The sequence below is a fragment of the Lactuca saligna genome, chromosome 6 (assembly GCF_052625555.1).
Source record: "Lactuca saligna cultivar CGN05327 chromosome 6, ASM5262555v1, whole genome shotgun sequence".
NCBI lineage: Eukaryota > Viridiplantae > Streptophyta > Magnoliopsida > Asterales > Asteraceae > Lactuca > Lactuca saligna.
Window position 1 is genome coordinate 181,034,422 of NC_136422.1, and position 23,776 is coordinate 181,058,197.

The 23,776-nt window shown below is 39.2% G+C and overlaps 1 protein-coding gene across 1 annotated transcript; it reads right to left on the reverse strand.

Annotated features, from left to right (window-relative positions):
• Positions 1 to 8,026: 8,026 nt before the first annotated feature.
• Positions 8,027 to 9,639, reverse strand: LOC145000944 (tropinone reductase homolog). The gene is made up of 5 exons (XM_078960247.1): positions 9,389 to 9,639; positions 9,043 to 9,250; positions 8,723 to 8,939; positions 8,533 to 8,639; positions 8,027 to 8,320 (listed from the first exon to the last, which is right to left on the reverse strand). Exons 1-5 carry the CDS (start codon positions 9,463 to 9,465, stop codon positions 8,132 to 8,134), a joined length of 798 nt encoding a protein of 265 aa, XP_078816373.1. The 5' UTR covers positions 9,466 to 9,639; the 3' UTR covers positions 8,027 to 8,131.
• Positions 9,640 to 23,776: the final 14,137 nt, after the last annotated feature.

Sequence of the window (23,776 nt, forward strand, 5' to 3'; positions counted from 1 at the left end):
ACCTCTCCCAGGTGGTAGAGGTGCTGGTCATCACAAGCAGGACGGTAAGTCTTATTCTGAATTTTTATTTACTATTTTTATTCAATTATTATAAATTAAATACCGTTTCTAATGATTTTATTACATTTGTAGTTGAGCAACGTGCACGTAGGAAAGTTCGAGGCAAAGACAAAAATATAAACCTTGAAAAAGTGATCTTACGGAATCAGAGCAAACCGATTAGCATGAAATATGATAGGGATATCACATTTGATCCTGTAGGAGAGCTTAAAGACATGTTTTCACAAGAAATTGGGAAAACAATGTGGTAAATGGTCCATTTTGATAAATGGACTTGGAAAAAAGTTTCTCCTGCAATAAAGGACACTGTATTACAACATTTAACGGTAATTATTTATTTAAAAATATTTTATATGATTAACTATAGCTGGTTTTTACTTGGTTAATTTTTTTTTGTAGACAATGTTTGATTTGGATCACATGTACCAGGATGTACAAGCTAATATGTTGACAGAGAGTTTTCAAGCAGCTTTGTTAAAAGGTTATCGAGAACGTAAAGCTGACGCAAAAGAATATTTTAAGTTAGTAGGAGGGTATGAAGATATCCCGGGACCATTAGTCAACCCTCCAGAGGGTATGGAAGTTGATAACTGGAAGAAAGCAGTTGAGTATTTCCAAACGAACGAACACAAAATTGCTTCAGAAAGGAACAAAAAAGTACGTGAAATGCAAACAAATGTGAATCATGGGGGTCGAGCTCGTATAGCAGTACTTGCTATAAAAAGGTAACGTACGATACATGTAACTATTTATTTAAAATATAATCTAATTTTTAAAGTTAAACAGAACCTTAAAAGAGTGGAAACGTTTCGCAAAGCTCATATCGATAAGAATGGTGTGTTTGTTACTGCTGAGGCGGAACAACAATATGTAAGTATTTAATTATAATCTTATCATATAATTAAATGTTTATTTATACTTAATTGTTACTCACTTTTGGGAGTTACCTAATCGGTTGGTTGAAGAGCTGTTAGAACATACTCAATGTGAAAGTGAGTTAACACCCGCTCAAGAAAGAGTTGAGTTTGAGAAAGTATTAGGAGTGCGACGTGGCCATATTAGAGGCATTGGTCTCAATCTACTTTGGTTTTTAGCGGCGACAATTCTCATTACTGGCGACATGTTGATCAATAGCGACGAAGCAGTAGCGACGACTTATTTCCGGCGATGCGTCGCCGCTATTACTATTACCGGTGACAACTTGACCATTTAGCGGCGACAAAAGTCGCCGCTATTGATCTTTTTCCTTGTAGTGTTAGCCTTAGGCCAACAGCGGTTTCACGCATTCGCTAAAGTTTTACGAAATATATATATTTTTATTTTTTATTTTTTTACTAAGGTTCCGTACAAGTTGACTACGATTGTGACATTTTGACTACCATTTCATACATATCCTTACTAGTACAAGTATAACGAGACTATTTTCAAAAAATGAAATGGTAGTGTTATTTGTTTCTCGAGTATCAAAGTAAGAGTTGTAATGAATATTTCGTTTTGATTATCATTGATGGGATATGATAGTTAGATGGTTCCTAACTACCATATATATGGTCACCGGGTTATATTTCAAAAAGTTTAATTAGAATGAACATTTTATGAGAACACCAAATTTAATGAATTTATGCATTTGGTGAAAAGTAAAATAGGTTTGGAAGATAAATCAATTGTTAGTCTTTCTTACTGACATCATGAAAAACAATGTTATTGTGCCATATTTAATGGTGGTGATATTAAACAATCGATCAAGGTAATCAATGTGGTTGGAGGTAAAATTTTGTATGTGTTTGTTGTGGTTGATGAATGTGATGGTGCTAACTAAGTCAACGATTGAAGAAAAACGTATGATGCGAACATATCTAGCGGAAAAGGGAGCAACAACCAAATATGCACTTTTATCACTCCTAGTGAATCTCAATATCATAGTGTTGTCGAAAATGAAAACAAAGTATAGCGACCAATTATGTATGTGGAACTGCATAATTATTAGTACATTGGTGATGATTGTTGGGTTATGTAGGATCTTACAAAGCCATAATGGTGCACAACGGAAACACTCAACAAGTACCCTCATAAGCCAAATGACAGATCAATGCTCAGCAAGATCTAAAGCAACAAAATATAAAAAGAAGAAATAAGAAAACATACCTTTGTTGCCCTTTAAAACCTTTTTAGATCTTGACATAAATAGGATTGTTAAGAGTGCAATACAAAACTCCTCTTTTGTAGTGATGCCCAAGAAGCATATGTAGCAACCTTCACAAGCTCCAAAACCGCAAAACACTAAACCCTTAACAAATAGAGTTCTAATCGTAAATTGCAGCGCAAGCGAAGAAATGTTGTGTCGCAATGGAATGGTTTTCAGGATATTGAGAGAGTTGGAGAGGAAAAAGAAATTTCTACAATTTTAATCATCTAAAAATCATTCATATAAAATTCATCCATAGCACTCATCTATTTGTCGGGGGTTTAGAAAGCCTTATGGAATAACTATTTGGTCACTAGGTGATTAACCATAAGTTTGGTAATTATCTTTAATATTTAACTTTCAACTGTTTACACTTAAACATCTCAAGTCTACAAGTTTCTTATTTATTAGGGTAAATTACAACATTCGTCCCTCGTGCAAATGCCAGAAAGCGTGTTTAGTCCTTATTTTCAAAAATTAACTCGGACCGTCCCTCGTTCATATAAAACTTGCATGTTTCATCCCTTTAGGCGTAAAAGACCATTTTGCCCTTATTTATTTCTTTTTTAATTTTCTTTTTATTTGTTTATTATTTTTAGATTTAAAAAAAAAATGTACATACATGAGGCCACCCCTCCCCACTTCCCCCTCCTACGTATTCCGCTACCTTTGTCCCCCCATTCTCAGCCACTTCCAACGATGGCGAAGCCCAATTACCGCCACCTTCACCTTCACCCCAAAGCGATAAACCAAAATCGGACCAATCGATCTTCATCCTCCTCCAATCGCCTCTATCAAACCTTAGAACTCAAGAACGAACTGTACATGGAATCATCAACAGCACCACCATCTCCGGTGGAATCATCAACAACACAACAATCACCACCACCATCTCATATCTCCACTCAACCATAAGTCGCCTCTCGTTTTTACTGTTCTCGATTTGCAGCAAATTAGAAGATCAAAAAGAGAGAAGTAATCTACGATTTATCCTTTCCCCAATTTCCTTTCTTCTTCTTTGAATTAAATTGGTCATCTTTCTCACTGTGTCTCACAAACCGCCAGCACCTCCTGCAATCAACACTAGTCATCACTCTAACCTCAAAAAATGAACCCTAAACCTACAAATGAAACCAAACTAAACCCTAAACTTATAAATCAAAGATGATGGAGATTCAGATCAAAGAAGCGGGTTCAGATCGAACCCAAATCTTCTCCATCGACAACGGAGATGGAAAGGTGATCATATTCCGGCCGATGTTTAAGATGGTTTTTAGGGCCGATTCAATAGTTGTTCTAGGTGGTTTTGGTAAAATAAAGTTTAGAAACTGGGGGGGGGGGCGGGGATAGAGATGCAGGTTTCGAGGACGAAGCCTAATTTAAGTGGGGGAGAATTGTAACACGCCGAGTTCAGAAGTGCAAGTTCAGGGTTCTTAGTGTAAATAAGGAAGGCTGACTCGGCGAGTCGATGGATAGACTCAGCGAGTCAAGTCGCGATTCTGGTCACACGTTAAGTGACCAACTCGACGAGTCGGAGGCTGTACTCGGCGAGTTGGTGCTGAAGAGAGAAAACCCTAATCCCGGGGGTTGTGCCTTATATAAAGAACATAACACCTTTTCCCCATCCTCTTTACCTTCCATTTGAGTTCCAGAAGCCATAGATTCGTGTGAGCTTTCCTTTGTGAGAAATTAGAGCCTTGTAGAAGGGAATCTTGGAGGGGAATTGAAGAGCAAGAAGATTTGGAGCAAGGGGCTTTGCAGAGATTTGGTTCATTCTTCAGTGGGAGCTTGTATTGGAGGTAAGAGATATGTTCTTGAGCTTTTTGTGCATCTAGATTTATCAATAGTGGGGTTTTTGGAGCATAAATGAGGTCCATCTCGAGTTTGGTGTAAGATTTGAGGTTGCTACCTCGGATCTAGGCTTGTAAAGACCCTAGGAGCCATAAAGTCTATGATCAAGAGATGTAGGTGAAGTTCTTTTGTCCCTAGCCTTAGCTCAAGAGTGTATTATGCTTAGATCTCTTTGGATTCACGTAAAGTTTGCAACTTTACGTGAAGAATAGCTTGTAGAAGGATAGATCTATGGATTGGATCCCCGGCATGGCTTGGAAGGCCACTGTATGGATTAAGAACTAGAGGTACTCGGCGAGTCACATGGTTGTACTCGGAGAGTTGGATAAAGATAGGCACGGACTCGACAAGTTGGAAGAACAACTCGGCGAGTCTGTTGAAGATTGCCTTGGACTCGGCGAGTCTGTTCTTGGACTCGGCGAGTCTGGTCGCGAAGTCCTAACCTTTTTGGTTGAGCTGTGAATAAGTGTGTCGATGGATGACTCGGTGAGTTGAGCAGGAAGTGACTCAGAGTTCGTGGGACTCGGCGAGTTGGGTCGCGATGTGGGAGTTTTCAGAACATAGGGACTCGATGAGTCAGCGGGCTGACTCGGCGAGTAGAGTCAGTAAGGCAGGTTGACTTTAACTGAGGACTTTGACTTTGACCAAGAGTTGACCAGTTGACTTCCAGGGGTAATTTGGTAATTATTGGTATTTATTGAGTTCAGTCTTTTGGTATTATCATTGGTGGAGTTCATGTCGGAGGTTGGAGCAGCGTGATCTTATGTTTCCAGCCAGCAGTTGCGAGGTGAGTTATCCTCACTATATCGACAGGGTCTAAGGCACCAAGGCCGGCCCTTTATCGGATTGTAATCCGGGTATTGTTATGTTATTGCTTTGCTATGTTTGCATCCTGGTAGTTAGGATGGTATATGTTAAAGACCTGGTTAATGTCGGTATCCTAGTACGTAGGATGAGGCTATATTAGTAACCGGTTAGGTCAGTATCCTGTTTAGAGTATGTTATGTATGTGATCTGCTAGATCGGTTGATTGATGATTAATTGTTATATGGTTACATGTTTATGTGCACATGGTTGGTTGACTGGGGTTAGGTTGAGGCGGGTTCTACTTTGTGCTGTAGGCCAACATACCCAGGGCGGACCGGATATCCCGAAGGCCCAGCGAGTGGTCCGGATAGGCTATAGGCCACTCGAGGGCAGACCAAATGTGCCGAGGCTCAGAGAGTGGACCAGGCCGACTGAAGGCCCGGAGGGCGGACCAGTCATACTGTAGACTCAGAGAGTAGACCAGGTGGGTTGAAGGCCCGATGTGGGCGAACCAACCACGCTGCAGACTCAATGGATTTGGCTAGACTCGGAGGGTGGACAAGGTGGACTGAAGGCCCGGTACGACGGACCAGTTACACAGTGGACCCGTAGTGCATTGTTGTTCTATTCTATTATGATATGTTATGTGTATGGTATATGTAATTGGTATTTTAGGGGTATCTCACTAAGCTTTCGGGCTTACAGTTGTGGTTTAATGTTTTCAGGTACTTCAGGAGACCGTGGCAAGGCGAAGGCGTGATCGTACCGTTCCTCATGTTCTTGTTTTATGATATGGTTCTGGGAATAGCTTGATAATAAATGTATTGAAACCTTTTTGTAATAACTTAATGAAATTGGGTTGTTTTTGAAAAGTTTAAATTGGCTTGGATTGTTAAAGTGTTACACATGAACCCATTAAGACCTTCAAGATGGAAACTTTCTACCTTATGGACTCATTTAACACAGAGAGTGGCAACTCTTAGCCTAAGAATCGGGTTTCAACCATAAAGTTTCATCCTTGGGACCAAAATGAACTAAAACTCACACTGGTAGATCTAAGAGATGAATGATCAAGTTCAAAGCTTTATACCTTCATCAAGCTGAGAATAAGTCCCAAAAGCCAGATCCATAAGTTCCTCCTTGATTCCCATCTTCTTGAAATGCACCAAAACCCACCCAAAATGCACCCACAAAGCTCACAACACTCTTGGATGAAGCTACCACTCGAAATTAGGGTTTAAGGCTCTTAGAATGAAAGGGAGGCGCACCCCCTTGGACTTAAGGTGCTTTAAATAGTGAGCCAACGCTAAAAATTAGGGCTTTGGAGATCCTGGACGTACACAAGGTATAATCCATGTATGTTGGGCGTACGTCTTCAGCACCCGCGTTTCATTATCCAACACTACGTTGGGCGTACCCCAGCTTACATTGGGCGTACTCACCTGGCTGCCACCTTGCATGCATGGGCTGAAATGCAAGCTTTTCAATTCAGGGACCAATTCTGCCTACAACTTCAAAGTACTATAACTTCTGCGTTCTAAGTCCATTTCCGACGAGCTTTATATCCACGAAAATGTAGCAAGAAGGCCTATGCTCCTAGCTACACCCCAAGCCTTAAAACCTTTCGAATAAAACCTAAGACCCATAAAAGACCGAATCATCATATTACACTTATACCCTTTGCCTCCAAAGACACAATCGAACACTTTCAAAACCGGGTGTTGCATCGCCAATTCAAGAAAACGACTTCAAAATGAAGCCACTAAGCTTATAATCATGGAATGATGGCTAGGTTTCGAAATGAGGAAATGGAGGATGGTGGAGGAGATCTAATCCAAGAATTAAGGTGCTTAAATATGGGAAAAACCCTAAAAGTCATGGGTTTGAGCTGCAACAACCACTACATCATGGCATCCCTCTTGCCACATTGTGGTGTCCATTTATAGATCCACCTAATACATGTCATGCCACATCGTGGTCATCCGTTTACCACGTCGTGGCGTATGGTGTTCCTCAAAATCCATATCTTTGACCCCATTAAATCTTCAGCTGATCAATTCTGGAAAACCATTTTCCAGTTTCACTTATGTAGACATAAGGACCGGTTCCGTTCTAGAGTATGCAAATATCTCCTTTGCTTTTATAGATGTTTATAAAATTAGAACGAGCACATGACCATAAAAGTGCTCTTTTGCTCATGAGAATAGATTGACTTGACATATCTACTATTTCTTCGATTCTAACTTGTGGAATCATGAGTTAAATGGTTTAAGTTGCCAATCATTACTATAAGAGATTTTTACATTTATTTAAAGTTCAAAGCATAAACTATCTTAATCTAAGCATGATTAGTCTGATAGTAGCAATAAATCCTAATCAGAGGATTGTTTGAGGAAAGGTAGTATTTATCACTTTGTTAAATAAAGTAATGTTTTTCTTGTTTTAGCTTTGTCTCGCAAAGGAGGAAAAAACAAGGTTTTTTGTTACTATATAGGCCTAAACATATTTGTAATATTTGAATGCATGATTTAAAGGGATCGCAAAAGAATGCTAGGTCTAAAAGGGTGTTTGGCAAAATTATATAGCTGATTTACTATATTTACATTTTGGTCTTAAATTTTACGGACAAGTTACCTTTTTTGATCATTTTTTTGTTAGATAGTCTATGATTATTTTTGAAGAAAACTGAAATTACTATTTGTGTAGGTTTTTCTGAACCATTTCATAAAAACCTTAATTCTTCCTTTTAAAAAAAAGGTTGTTGGTAAAATACGAATGCACGAAAATAAGTAGTGATAATAACCTATAGATTTTTTAATATGTATATAAAAACTATTAATTATGAAAAGTATTACCATAATTAAATGTGAAATGCATTAAGAATATATTATGTATGCCTGCAATGTTAGAAAATCAGAATAATGTATCCTACTTCCTACATGGAATATGGAATAGGTAATCGGATGATGATGGACATTAGCGACCTAATTAATCTGTCGGTCTCTTTCTTTCTAGTAATATCTTAACCAGCAATAATACAATGTTATTATAAAAATGGTATTTTATCCGCCCAAGATCGTGAGGTTAGGGAAAGAAAATACAAGGAAAAGGACAAGAAGATGGTGATATTAATGTTGCATAATACTTTCTTGATAATGATAGACTTTAAGAAATTCATAAACAAATACATTAGTTTTGAGAAATTAATGTAACATCAGCCTCATGGTTCTAGAATTTAAAACCTCCGGCTGTGTATCCGGCATCGACAACAATAACTTGTCCAGTAATATATGATGCTGCTGGGAGGCAAAGGAATGCCACCAAAGGTGATATTTCATCAGGTTCTGCTATTGGACGGCCTGGAGTTCGAGCCATTAATGGGGCATATGCTTCAATAATTTTATCATCCACCTTCTCCTGTTCCATAATATGTTACATTAAACGATCAGATCAAAAGTGCATTCCTAACATTAAATTCTCTAACTTCCATAATGAACCACAGCAAGTTCAAAGCATGCATCCCTTTGTTATGTTTCAGGTAAAGCCAAAACGCCCATGGAAAAAATTCAAATGTAAATATATTCAGAAATGGTCTTGTAAGAGTGTTGGGAAATTTTTAAGGATCTTACGAAGTTCATAATGGTGGTTCTGACACCCCATGGTGCAACAGTATTGGTGCGAATATTGTCTTTAGCCCACTCGCAAGCCAGGTTCTTGGTCAATTGATTGATTGCACCTGCGCATGAATCATGGCATAAACGATATGATCTTTAGCTCATCTTTTATTTTGAAAAACCTATTCGGAGTTTGATAAAAGACCTTTAGAAGCTGCATATACAGATATGGAAGGAAGACCCGTGACACCAGCAACAGAAGAGATGAACACGATGCTTGCATTCCCTGATGACTTGAGCAGTGGGTGTGCGAGTTGAGTCAAATGGAAAGGAGATTCGAAGTTTGTCCCCATTATATATGAACAATCCTCGGTTGTATATTCTGTTGCATCTCTAAGTCGAGATACTGCAGCATTGTTTATCTAATACACACACACACACATAATACATGTTAATTAAAAAAAAAACATGTGTTTTCTATTCGTTTCTTTTTTAAAAGTTTGATTTAGTTACAAGCTGACTTACAAGGATGTTGAGTTTGGCATCAAAAATGGAAGAAACGGTGTTCATGAGTTCCTCCCTTTGTTCTTTAGAAGACAAATCACAAACCGAACCGGTAACATGATACCCTTTGCCTTTCCATTCTTCCAGCCTTTCATTGATCTCTTTTTGATTTCTTGAACACGTATGTATAGATGCACCGAATCCTGCTAATTCCTCCACAATTGAATAACTACAGCAAACAAAAATGAATTAAAACACAAATACAATTACCATATATAACATGATTATAGAAGCTCTCAACAACAGTTGTTTGAAAAGTAAATAAGTTCATATTAGAAACATATCGATGGCAAGAAAGATGACTAACCCTATGCCTCTGGTGCCACCTGTGACAAGAGCAGTCATGCCCTTAAGAGACCATTTCTGCTCTCGGGTACTAGCCATCCTCGGAATTTCCGACGAATTAGTTTTCTTTCAACTTAACCATGTTGTGTGGTACATATTCATAACCAATCCCCAATTGAGGTCAAAATCAAGCCGTATAGAATTCAATTAATTAAATAATAATGACAATTATTTGGTCATGATATGAAGTTGGGAAGTGAAGAACTAGCTTAGTCGGTTAGGTCTACTCCGCAGTCCGCTCGTCTATTATATTTTAAGTAATAAAAACTTATAATATTATTAATCTTAAATAATATTGATAACATAACTCTCAAAGTTCGACAAAATGTTAATTAACTATAGCGTTTTTGTCTGGTTCTTATAAGCTTGATTGATACGCCAAGGAGTCCAAGCATCTCTCATCTTAATGTAAATTTCATAAATAACATACAAAAAGTCTGATGCCGCAAAATTTTAAATTTTATATCTGGTTGATCAAAAAATGGAGAGAACGATTACCAGCCACACGTATGATCAATAATTCAGATTTTTTTAAAAAATTAACAAAAAGAAATATTCGAGATTGATTTGGTCGTTTTTAGCATTCAAAAAACAAAAATCATGGTCTTAGTTATATATAATCTAGCTTTTTATTACTATTATTTTTTTCAAAACAGCAAAACTACTCCGTAAATCCACCTATATATCTCCACAAGGGAACTTAAAACAAAAACCCCAACCTCAATAAGAGAGAGCAACACCGGTTAACATTAGTCTAGATTAGAAGAACTTTGGTATTAGAGTATTATTCATAACAATGAATATTGGTTTGCCGTACAGTTTTATAAATCTTAATAATAATTTAATCAGAAAATTATTTAAAATAATATAATTATATATAATATTCTTACGAGAATATTAGTATATGTACAAATTCAGAAATTTTAATATATTTTAATTAAAATACTCAACTATAACAGTTATGATTTTCTTAGAAAAAAAGCAGATATTTAAAATCATAAAAAATAATGACGCATATTTTATAATTTTTTCAGAAACAAAAACCGTGAATTTTCTTTTGGCTTTGAATGCTAAAAGTTGTCCATATGTATCACTTAAACCACAAGTTACTAATTATGTACTCTAATTATTAATAAAATTATATATTAAATAATACATTCTTATATTTCAAAAATTAAGATGATAATTAGAATAATGACTTTATAATATTATTATTGATCTATTTTGGAGGCATTTATCACACTAGTTGGAAAGTTACAGAGTAAATTACACGATTGATCACTCGTTTAAATGTCAAATTATACGTTTAGTCTTTAATTTCAAAAATTAACCCAGACTCTTCTTATAATCTTTTTTCTCATACGGACCTTCCCTGACAAACATAAAACGACTAACTTACCCTTTTTATTTTTTGATATATTTTATTTATTTATTTGTTATTAATAATTTTAAAAAAGTAAAAAAATAAAAATAATAAAATAAATAAAATATAATAGTAAAAAGACCTACTACCCCAAACACTTATCCTTAACCTAGCCCTACCCATAGACTCCAATCATTCATTAGTTCCTCTTCTTCACTTGGGTCGTTGGAGCTTGAGAGATACGGGGGGCCGGAGCCACCACCCACATCTCCACGACAGTCGTCGTCGAAGCTACCCCGACAGAGAAAAAAAATAAAAGAACATCGCTTCACTCACCTTCATACCACTCGACATCGTCCTCGTCGCATATTTGTTGTCATCTTCACCTACACACTGTTGGCCATCTCCACCTGCACATTTTTGTATCCCCACCTTCATCGCAAGGTCCCTCTCACCACTATGGATTTGGATCTGCACTTCGAAAACGGCTCAATCTTTTAAGATTTACACCGCCATTATTCAGATTATCTTCTCAGATATCTTCTTTGATTTGAAAGTCAGAGACCTTCTCTGTTTGACTATCGTTGCCACATCATCTGGGGTTTGTAGAACTACATTCCATAAAAAAAATTAAAAAAAAATAAAATAAAAAAATAAAATAAAAAAAAACTCTATCTTTTCCGTTTGTAGATCTACCTGGTGGTGCTTGCTAGAGGTGAAAGGGGGAGATGTCGATGATAACAGGTGGTGGTTGTTGGAGCTGAGAAAAAGGTGGCTGGTGTACATTATGGTCGGATGTAATATCCCAAAATTCATGATAAAAAATTTCATTTTTAATTATGTAATTATAAAAACCAGTAATCTAAAAACATCAATAGTGTCATCTCATATCATAAGCAGAACCATTATGTCAATAACCAAAACATGTTATAAGAAAACATCATCAGAGTCAACTCCCAAAGATCTCATGTGCAGAAAATCATAGTGTGATGCGTTGTGATCATGTCGGATCCTTTCCTTTCGAAATAGAAGTACCTGAAACCAATACTAAAAATCATAAGCACGAAGCTTAGTGAATTCCCCCATCATACCACATACCATACAATCAACATACTACCTAGCATATCCGAGTGTTGGCCTACCCATTCAGTCTCTTTTAACCGGTCATTGGCTAGCATATCTGGGTGTTGCCCTAGCCCTTCGGTCCCTTTCAACCGGTACTGTCTATCATAACCAGGTGTTGGCATACCATTTCGGTCTCTTTCAACCAGTAACTGCCTAGCATATATGGGTGTTGGCCTACCCCTTTAGTCACTTTCAACCGGTTACGGGATCTATTTCACCCCTACCACTACCACATAATATCCTAGCATATAAGCATATAAATCACACACTTCCTAGCATATTTGGGTGTTGACCTACCTCTTCGGTCTCTTTCAACCAGTTACTGCCTAGCATATATGGGTGTTGGCTTACCCCTTCGGTCTCTTTCAACCGGTTATAGGGTCTATTTCACCCCTACCACTACCACATAATATCCTAGCATACTGGCACATAAACCTCAACCGATAGTGTCATACCAGACAATTATCACAAAGATAATCAACTCTACTGTAAACAACTACTAGTAAGACGGCATTAGTGCCTTTGACTCACTCATACTGGGAAGGTAACTCACCTCAAAAACTGGAAGTAGTTAAACATTCTCTGGCTCCGAATATCAACCCAACTCAATTCCCTACACATAAAAGATTTCCTTAAGTAACCCTTTCATAGTCATAACCCCTTAAGTGTCAAATTTGGTCCAAGTCAAAGTCAAATTCAAAGTCAACACTCTGGGTTTGACTCAACTTGTTGAGTTTACCCTTCAACTCATCGAGTTCTGAAGAATCACGGAATCGTGAAATCACAGTCCAACTCGTCGAGTTTTCCTCCAACTCGTCAAGTTCTTCCTTTTCAACAAAATCGGGAAATTTCAAATTAAATCGTCGAGTCCCTCCATGAACTCATCCAGTTCTATAGTATGTTAGTCCCTTCTTAATGCATTATTTCCTTATTCTTTAGATCTAAACTCTATACTCAATATCCTAACTGGAAATGCCTCTAAAAGGCTAAAGTTTCCAACTTTACCCATTAATACCCTTCCTAAAGAGATTAAGCTCAAACCCTAACCCACAAATGATAAAAGTTTTCATCTAAAAACAACCGAAATATCTATCTGTATGAGAAACCTCTCCAAGAATGTCAAATCTCTCCTAAATCTCTCCAAGTATGTGAAATCTCTCTCAAATATCTCTCTGTATGAGAAATCTCTCCAAGAATGTCAAATCTCTCCTAAATCTCTCCAAGTATGTGAAATCTCTCTCAAATATCTCTCTGTATGAGAAATCTCTCCAAGAATGTCAAATCTCTCCTAAATCTCTCCAAGTATGTGAAATCTCTCTCGAATATCTCTCTGTATGAGAAACCTCTCCAAGAATGTCAAATCTCTCCTAAATCTCTCCAAGTATGTGAAATCTCTCTCAAATATCTCTCTGTATGAGAAATCTCTCCAAGAATGTCAAATCTCTCCAAGTATGTGAAATCTCTCTCAAATATCTCTCTGTATGAGAAATCTCTCCAAGAATGTCAAATCTCTCCTAAATCTCTCCAAGTATGTGAAATCTCTCTCGAATATCTCTCTGTATGAGAAATCTCTCCAAGAATGTCAAATCTCTCCTAAATCTCTCCAAGTATGTGAAACCTCTCTCAAATATCTCTTTGTATGGGAAATCTCTTCAAGAATGTGAAATCTCTCCCAAATCATCTCCAAGTGTTCTTGAATTAAACACTTCCATTCTTCAACCATCATCTACTGAAATCACTCAAGGTGAGTTCATACCCCTACATTTTCATGTTTTCTCAAGTTTTTAGGGGGGGGGGGGGGGAATACAAGTTAAAACACTAAGAACATAACTAAATTTTGCTAACAGCTTACATCAGAAAAGTTCAACTCCATTCACGGACTGTTTTGGGCATCTTAAACATTTTTGTTTTCAAAACTGTACAAGGTGCAAATAGTTCAAGTTTTTAGCTTTAAAATGGCTACTTGCACATCTCCATACGATCTTTCTACAATTTATGGTGATTTTTACAAAACTGCCTATCATTTCAAACAACAATCCGGACCAGTCTGTGATTTTGGACTTTTTCACCCAAGTTGGAGGTCATTAAAAATTGTGATAAAAATTATGAGTAAACTAGACACATTTTGTGAACTCTCAGAATTTACGGATCTAGTTTTTGACTTCGTATGATTTTTCTATGATTTTTCCAAAAACAGGGCAGAATGGCTAAATTTAGCCAGCAGCATGTAAACATCATAACACTTTGTATTATGTTGAGCAAAGTGTATAATCATAAGTTCTAATATTTGAATGTGTTTCCATGTTAGTTTATCATTATGAACTGAAACTAAGACATTCATATTAAATATTATTCATTCATTTTAGAACACGGATTATTTAACTATAAAAAGTATAGTTTGATAAATTCATAACACTAATACATTTCCATAAAAGAGTTCATACATATTACATACACTTTAGATAAACTATAATAGGTATAGTTTGTGATACATCACTCAACGCACTCGTACAAAAAGGGTACATTCATACAAGAAAGATTTATATTCACACACATTTCAAGTAAACTTGTTAACCTATGTTGTGAGACTCTCTCTCTCTCTCTCCCCGTACGTCCGAGTGCGGGATATAATTCCTGGTAGTTATAATCAGAATCTCCTTGAGGGAGAACGTGATACTTGTATATAGATCTATATTGGGTTTGACACCCCACACCTTGCTGCTAGCTACAGTGGGACCTGCAGGTCTACGGGTGACAAATGTCATTTCATTTTCGCGACGCCTGAGAAACGTTGTGGCAGGTTCACATAGTCACAGTATGATTATAGCGACTCACTTAGGGGGATAACAATTCGTGAAGTTTACGGGGTTTCATAAAACCGAAGTAGGTTTTAGGTTGATAAAAGAAATTTACTTTCCACAACATTTTAAACTCACAACATTTTTACTAAGAAACGATGATTTCTCATACACTCTAGTCTTTGGTTATAAGGCTACATTTCTCGGATTTCAAGGGAAATATCGGATTTTTCTGAAACAAATGCGACATTTACATGTGAAATACTTCTACTAAGTTTATTAATAAAAGCTTATGAACTCACCAACCTTTGTGTTGACACTTTTCAAACAACTTGTATTCACAGGAAAACACTAATCAAGTTATCAAGTGCTTTTGAGGATGGGACGTTAAGGCGTCAAACTTTTCACATTTTGACAACATATTGTAATTGATTTTGAAACATGTAATTCATACAAGTGATGTAACTTTTTCAATTATATATATGTTGGTTGTGTTTGCTTAAATTACTATTAAAATTGTGGTTATGATGCTATACATGAAGTCCTCCACCCCCGGACGTTTCCGCCATCCTTGGTTTGGGGGTGTGACAGATTGGTATCAGAGCACGGTTTATAGTGAATTAAGTATGTCAACCACATAAGATATACAAACTATAAACACATTTGGGACTAAAAGTCTCTGATTCTTAAAGTGATTTAAAGAGTTGTACTTTTAGAAAACAAATAATTTCTTGTTTTAAAGTATACTTGCATGCATTCTATACTAGCATGGTGTCATAACTTAGGAGAACATAAATTGAAAGAGGAGGAGTCGAACATTATTAATACGCCTTAGCATGTGAAATCAGTTCTGGGAAGGATATAGCCTGATCAACTATATCCGTCCAAGAAGTAACTTACGCACACTAAGGAATAGTCGTAATGAGCGACAAATCTGAAAACCTAATACCACTCCATAAAGAACACGCTAAGAACCAAATATAAACATTTAAAAAATATATATATTATAGGAGTATTTGTACGTTTCTATAGCGCCAAATTATTATTTTCCGATACGTACTTCTTAACCCCGTTTCTCGTGCAGACGACATGGCAGGATTTCACATACCTGGGGACCCCTACTTTCCCAATCAGGGAAACGCGGGATGGATCGAAGACGAGCCCGAGGAGAATCCCGAAGAGGAACCCGAGGAGGATCCCGAAGAGGATCCCGAGGAGGAGCCCGAGGAGGAAGACGAACAAGAGGAAGAAGAGGAAGACGACCAAGAAGAAGAGGGAGAAGAGGAAGAAGAGGAAGAAGAGGAAGGTGATGAGGTAGTCATGGTTGGGAACGAAGCGGAGGAACCACCAGAAGTATTCAACCCTCCCTACATCGCGAGGGTACCTGCGCACCGTTTTGGTTACAATGGACCTGAACCCCCTTGGGTAACAACGATCGAAAGATGGAGCCGACAACAACGCCAACGGTCACCATATGGCTACCAACGAGGTTACTATGATCTCACTCATGGTGGACCGGCTGACAGGGCTCTCCCCGTCACGATACAACGAATGGCAAGAATGGATGATCGTGGTAGGACAACGACAGATCAGGTCCGGGAGTTAAGTGCCATTGTACAGTCTACTACGGATCGCACCAGAAACCTGGAACGAGACTCCCACCACCGAGACCAACTCATTCGAGACCTTCTCGCGGCTCAAGCAGAAACAAGAGAGTATCGGGAAAGATACATGGCACTCGAAGAGAGAATGGTTGCAGCAGAACGCAAATTGGCGGAACTACAGGGCGCATCGACATCATCGCAGCCTCCGTCAAAGAAGGGTCGTAGTGATTAGAACTTGTTGCTATTCTCCCGTCTTGGTAGTAGGATTTTATGAGTACGCGTTGGTGCTACTCCTTGTATGTAGGTCGACCCTGCGACTATGTGATTACACTATTCAAAGGGCTTTTGTAATGCCAAAAAAACTACCTTTTGTAACGATGTAATGTAGACCCTTATGAGGTCAAACTTTTCCCTCTAAACGTTATGTACTAAAAGTTATCAATGAAATTTGGCATGTGTTTTATTTATTGAATGTTTGGCACTATACATCATAACCTGATCACACAAACAGTTTACGAATAATAAAGTTATGATAAAATACAAGAGGGATGGAACCAGTATCACTCGACTCGTTATCACTATTGAAGTCTTACCGAATAGTCATTTTTTTTATGACAGAACCATGCCACCAAGGAAAAGACCAAGGCCTTCCAACAACCCAGTGCCGCCTCCACCACCACCTCCGCAGTTTGATCCTGCAATGTTCCAGGCTGCAGTGACGGCAGCCGTGGCGGCAGCAATGTCGCAAATGGGAACCCATGGTTCCGGCGGTTCTGGATCCGGAGCTACCAATTCCATTCATGGGGACAGCACGGGGCATACGAGGGAGTGCACTTACAAAGACTTCACGAATGGCAAACCCGATCCTTTCAATGGAAGCGGGGGCGTCATCACACTGGTGCAATGGTTCGAAAGGACCGAGGCAGTTTTTGAAATCTGCGCTTGTCCCGAAGCGAGCAAGGTCAAGTATGCGGCATTCACTTTCACTGGAAAAGCACTTACTTGGTGGAATGGCCGAGTTAAGTCACTTACTCCTGCAGTAGCTAACGCAATCAGATGGGAGGATTTGAAAGCCCTAATGTTAAAGGAATACTGCCCGAGGGGCGAAATACAAAAACTTGAAGAAGAACTTTGGAACCTCATGATGACAGGCACTGATCTTGAAACTTATACTGCCCGCTTCAACGACCTAGCACTCCTCTGTCCAACAATGGTCACTCCAGAAGAGAAGAAGGTGGAACGATATCTCTGGGGCCTATCATCCCAGATTCAAGATAGTGTCTTGGCCTCGAAACCCACTACCTTTGAGAGTGCCAAGGAATTGGCACAACAACTCATAGATCACAGGGCTAGCCGTGGTACCGTGATAACCACCACCGACCGAACAAAAGGAGGGAACAACAAGAGGAAGTTCTGGAGCAATAAAAGGAAGCAACCAATTCAAGACCCCGCCAAAAAGCAACCGATTGTTGCTGTACGTGCCGCCACTACTGCCGTCGCTCCAGCACCACCGAAACCGTATACAGGAACTCTTCCCAAGTGCAACAAGTGTAACTACCACCATAACGGTGCTTGTCGAGAGTTACACTGCAATAACTGTAACAAAAAGGGGCACACTGCATGATTCTGTAGAGCGACTACCCAACCCGCCACACAAGTCGCTACGACCGCCAACACTGGGGCAAGCCAAGCCTGCTATGGATGTGGTGAAACGGGACACTTCAGGAGGAACTGCCCCAAGGCACGAGCCCCTAATGCTGGGGGTGTAGGGAGAGTCCTAACTTTAGGGCAGGGAGAAGCAGTCAAGGATACCTCTGTGGTTACTGGTACGTTCCTCCTCAATAACTCTTATGCATGCGTACTTTTCGATAGTGGGGCAGAAAGAAGTTTCATAAGTCACCAATTCAAACATATACTTAAGCAAAATTCTCAACCACTAGAAGATTCTTACATCGTAGAAATGGCAAATGGAAGGGTTGAGCACGCTAATGATATTTACATAGGGTGTACTCTCACTCTAGACAACCATTTGTTCAAAATCGACCTTATGCCGGTCACCATAAAAAGCTTCGATATAATCATTGGTATGGATTGGCTAAGCCTTCATCGTGCCGACATTCTATGTTACGAAAGGGCCGTCCGCCTCAATCTGCCAAATGGCAACGTTCTCACCATTTATGGCAATAAACCTAGTGCGAACCTACAAATCATCTCTTGTGTTAAAACCCAAAAGTACCTCCGAAAGCAATACCATGTTTTCTTAGCCCACATCGTAGATAAGAAACAGGAGGTGAAGGACATCAAAGAAATTCCAGAAGTATGCAACTTCCCTGATGTTTTCCCAGACGATCTGCCTGGTGTACCACTCGCACGACAAGTCGAATTTCGGATCGACTTAATCCCAGGAGCTACCCCCGTCGCCAGGGCTCCATATCGCTTAGCACCGGCAGAAATGCAAGAACTATCCAGCCAATTGAATGAACTATTGAGCAAAGGGTTCATCAGGCCAAGCTTCTCGCCCTGGGGAGCACCAGTCTTATTTGTAAAGAAGAAGGATGGGTCTTTTCGCATGTGCATAGACTATCGAGAACTAAATTAAATTCCCTATCAAGAACCGTTATCCCTTACCCCGAATCGACGACCTCTTCGACCAGCTCCAAGGAGCCAGCTACTTTTCAAAAATCGACCTGAGGTCGGGCTATCATCAACTACGAGTTCAGGAAGAGGATATCCCCAAGACGGCATTCAGAACTCGTTATGGGCACTATGAGTTTGTAGTGATGCCATTCGGGTTAACAAATGCGCCTGCGGTATTCATGGATTTGATGAATCGAGTGTGTCGACCCTACTTGGATAAATTCGTCATCGTATTCATCGACGATATCCTGGTCTATTCGAGGAGCGAAGAAGAGCACAGACATCACCTACGACTAGTTCTGGAAGTTTTAAGGACCGAGAAGCTTTACGCTAAATTCTCAAAGTGTGAATTTTGGCTCCGAGAAGTAGGATTCCTTGGCCACGTAGTAAGCAAGGAAGGAATACATGTGGACCCCTCGAAGATCAAAGCAATCGAAGATTGGTCAACACCTACAACGCCAACAGAAATCCAACAGTTTTTGGGACTCGCAGGCTACTATCGAAGATTCATACAAAACTTCTCCAAAATCGCTAAGCCTCTCACCACCTTGACTCAGAAAGGGGTGGTATTCGAATGGGAAGATAAACAAGAAGCCGCCTTCCAGACACTAAAGCAAGCCCTATGCAGCGCACCAGTCTTGTCTCTTCCAGAAGGAACTGATGATTTTGTGGTGTATTGCGATGCTTCAAATCAAGGCCTCGGCTGTGTGCTCATGCAAAGGGGAAAGGTCATCGCTTATGCATCAAGGCAACTGAAGACACATGAAGTTAATTACACAACCCACGACCTTGAATTGGGAGCTGTGGTGTTCGCCCTGAAGATCTGGAGGCACTACCTCTACGACACCAAGTGCACCATCTTCACTGATCACAAAAGTCTTCAACACATTCTCAATCAGAAAGAACTTAACATGCGCCAAAGGAGATGGGTGGAATTGCTAAATGATTACGAATGTGAAATTCGCTACCACCCGGGCAAGGCTAATGTAGTAGCCGATGCCTTAAGCAGGAAGGAATACTCGGGTCGCCGAGTAAAATCCCTAACCATGACCATCCACTCCCAACTGGCCACCCAGATCAAGGACGCCCAATTAGAAGCCTTGAAACCAGAAAACGTGGCAAGCGAAGCACTAAGAGGGATGGATAAGAACTTGGAAGTCAAAGGGGATGGAGCTCGTTATCTCATGAATCGAATTTGGACACCGAAGTTCGGTGGGTACCGAGACGTTGTAATGAACGAGGCCCACAAGACTCGATACTCCATTCATCCGGGGTCAGATAAGATGTACCTAGACCTCAAAAGGTTATACTGGTGGCCAAACATGAAGGCTGAAATTACTACTTATGTGAGCAAGTGCCTCACTTGCGCCAAGGTCAAGGTGGAATATCAGAAACCATCAGGACTACTTCAACAACCGGATATACCCGAGTGGAAGTGGGAGCGAATAACCATGGACTTCGTAACCAAACTGCCTAAGACATCAGGTGGGATGGATACCATATGGGTGGTTGTGGACAGATTGACCAAGTCTGCGCACTTCCTGCCAATAAAGGAAACAGACAAGATGGAGAAGTTAACCAGGACGTACATTAAAGAGATCGTGCGACTACATGGTGTACCAACATCCATTATCTCTGATCGAGATAGTAGATTGACCTCACGTTTCTGGCAGTCCCTACAGAAGTCTCTGGGAACCAGGCTAGACATGAGTACGGCCTACCATCCGCAAACGGACGGACAAAGCGAAAGAACCATCCAGACGTTGGAAGACATGCTGAGAGCCTGCGTGATAGATTTCGGTAAGGCATGGGATACCCATCTACCGCTTATCGAATTCTCTTATAATAACAGTTATCACACTAGCATTGGAGTCGCTCCATTCGAAGCTCTCTACGGTCGCAAGTGTAGATCACCACTGTGTTGGGCCGAAGTTGGAGATACTCAGCTAGCCAGAGGGCAAATCCCTGATAGCACCCTTACTGGGCCGGAAATCATAAGGGAAACCACAGAAAAGATCATTCAAATTCGGGAAAGACTAAAAGCGTCTCGTGATCGACAAAAGAGTTACGCGGATAGGCGACGCAAACCTTTAGAATTCCAGGTCGGAGACCGGGTACTACTAAAAGTTTCCCCCTGGAAAGGGATGATACGTTTCGGTAAACGAGGGAAACTAAACCCAAGATACATCGGTCCGTTCGAAATCCTTGCTAGGATTGGTCCTATGGCATACAAACTCCGACTACCACAAGAACTTAGTAATGTACACCCTACCTTCCACGTGTCCAACTTAAAGAAATGTCTGTCTGACGAGACACTCGTAATACCACTCGAAGAAATCGAAGTTAATGAAAATCTCCACTTTGTAGAGGAACCCGTCGAGATCATGGATCGAGAGATCAAGAGAACAAAACAAAGTCGCATTTCCATAGTGAAGGTTCGTTGGAACGCGAAACGAGGGCCTGAGTTTACCTGGGAACGTGAAGATCAAATGAAGCAAAAGTATCCACATCTTTTCCAAACCCTTGAAGTCCCAGCCGAATTTAAATTTCGGGACGAAATTCCCTCTAACGGGGGGATGATGTGACAATCGTCAAACTTGAGTCAAGTCAAGTCATCAAGTCAAGCCGGTCAACTCTATTAAACCTTGTGTATTAGGGTTTGTGTTATGTTCGTACTGTATAACTTGCTATATTAATGGGAAAACATCACAGGAGAAAAGTTTTGTGTTAAAAATTTCCTAAGCCTTAGTACTAATCAATGAATTAAACTGATGAAAACCATGTTGCATACTCATTAGGAGTGTGTGGGATCCTTAATCATGACTTAACGGGCTCAAGAGACTCGCATTACGGAACCAAACACTCACAAATGCCACACTTGAAATCTCTCTCAAATATCTATCTGTATGAGAAACCTCTCCAAGAATGTCAAATCTCTCCTAAATCTCTCCAAGTATGTGAAATCTCTCTCAAATATCTCTCTGTATGAGAAATCTCTCCAAGAATGTCAAATCTCTCCTAAATCTCTCCAAGTATGTGAAATCTCTCTCAAATATCTCTCTGTATGAGAAATCTCTCCAAGAATGTCAAATCTCTCCTAAATCTCTCCAAGTATGTGAAATCTCTCTCGAATATCTCTCTGTATGAGAAACCTCTCCAAGAATGTCAAATCTCTCCTAAATCTCTCCAAGTATGTGAAATCTCTCTCAAATATCTCTCTGTATGAGAAATCTCTCCAAGAATGTCAAATCCCTCCTAAATCTCTCCAAGTATGTGAAATCTCTCTCAAATATCTCTCTGTATGAGAAATCTCTCCAAGAATGTCAAATCTCTCCTAAATCTCTCCAAGTATGTGAAATCTCTCTCGAATATCTCTCTGTATGAGAAATCTCTCCAAGAATGTCAAATCTCTCCTAAATCTCTCCAAGTATGTGAAACCTCTCTCAAATATCTCTTTGTATGGGAAATCTCTTCAAGAATGTGAAATCTCTCCCAAATCATCTCCAAGTGTTCTTGAATTAAACACTTCCATTCTTCAACCATCATCTACTGAAATCACTCAAGGTGAGTTCATACCCCTACATTTTCATGTTTTCTCAAGTTTTTAGGGGGGGGGGGGGGGGGAATACAAGTTAAAACACTAAGAACATAACTAAATTTTGCTAACAGCTTACATCAGAAAAGTTCAACTCCATTCACGGACTGTTTTGGGCATCTTAAACATTTTTGTTTTCAAAACTGTACAAGGTGCAAATAGTTCAAGTTTTTAGCTTTAAAATGGCTACTTGCACATCTCCATACGATCTTTCTACAATTTATGGTGATTTTTACAAAACTGCCTATCATTTCAAACAACAATCCGGACCAGTCTGTGATTTTGGACTTTTTCACCCAAGTTGGAGGTCATTAAAAATTGTGATAAAAATTATGAGTAAACTAGACACATTTTGTGAACTCTCAGAATTTACGGATCTAGTTTTTGACTTCGTATGATTTTTCTATGATTTTGCCAAAAACAGGGCAGAATGGCTAAATTTAGCCAGCAGCATGTAAACATCATAACACTTTGTATTATGTTGAGCAAAGTGTATAATCATAAGTTCTAATATTTGAATGTGTTTCCATGTTAGTTTATCATTATGAACTGAAACTAAGACATTCATATTAAATATTATTCATTCATTTTAGAACACGGATTATTTAACTATAAAAAGTATAGTTTGATAAATTCATAACACTAATACATTTCCATAAAAGAGTTCATACATATTACATACACTTTAGATAAACTATAATAGGTATAGTTTGTGATACATCACTCAACGCACTCGTACAAAAAGGGTACATTCATACAAGAAAGATTTATATTCACACACATTTCAAGTAAACTTGTTAACCTATGTTGTGAGACTCTCTCTCTCTCTCTCCCCGTACGTCCGAGTGCGGGATATAATTCCTGGTAGTTATAATCAGAATCTCCTTGAGGGAGAACGTGATACTTGTATATAGATCTATATTGGGTTTGACACCCCACACCTTGCTGCTAGCTACAGTGGGACCTGCAGGTCTACGGGTGACAAATGTCATTTCATTTTCGCGACGCCTGAGAAACGTTGTGGCAGGTTCACATAGTCACAGTATGATTATAGCGACTCACTTAGGGGGATAACAATTCGTGAAGTTTACGGGGTTTCATAAAACCGAAGTAGGTTTTAGGTTGATAAAAGAAATTTACTTTCCACAACATTTTAAACTCACAACATTTTTACTAAGAAACGATGATTTCTCATACACTCTAGTCTTTGGTTATAAGGCTACATTTC

Excerpts from the sequence above, each read along its gene's own strand:
- LOC145000944 (XM_078960247.1), bottom strand. The coding sequence starts at position 9,465 with ATGGCTAGTACCCGAGAGCAGAAATGGTCTCTTAAGGGCATGACTGCT. Across the intron at positions 8,940-9,042 it reads ATGCCAAACTCAACATCCTT|ATAAACAATGCTGCAGTATC; the intron begins GTAAGTCAGCTT and ends TGTGTGTATTAG. Across the intron at positions 8,321-8,532 it reads GAACCACCATTATGAACTTC|GAGAAGGTGGATGATAAAAT; the intron begins GTAAGATCCTTA and ends ATTATGGAACAG.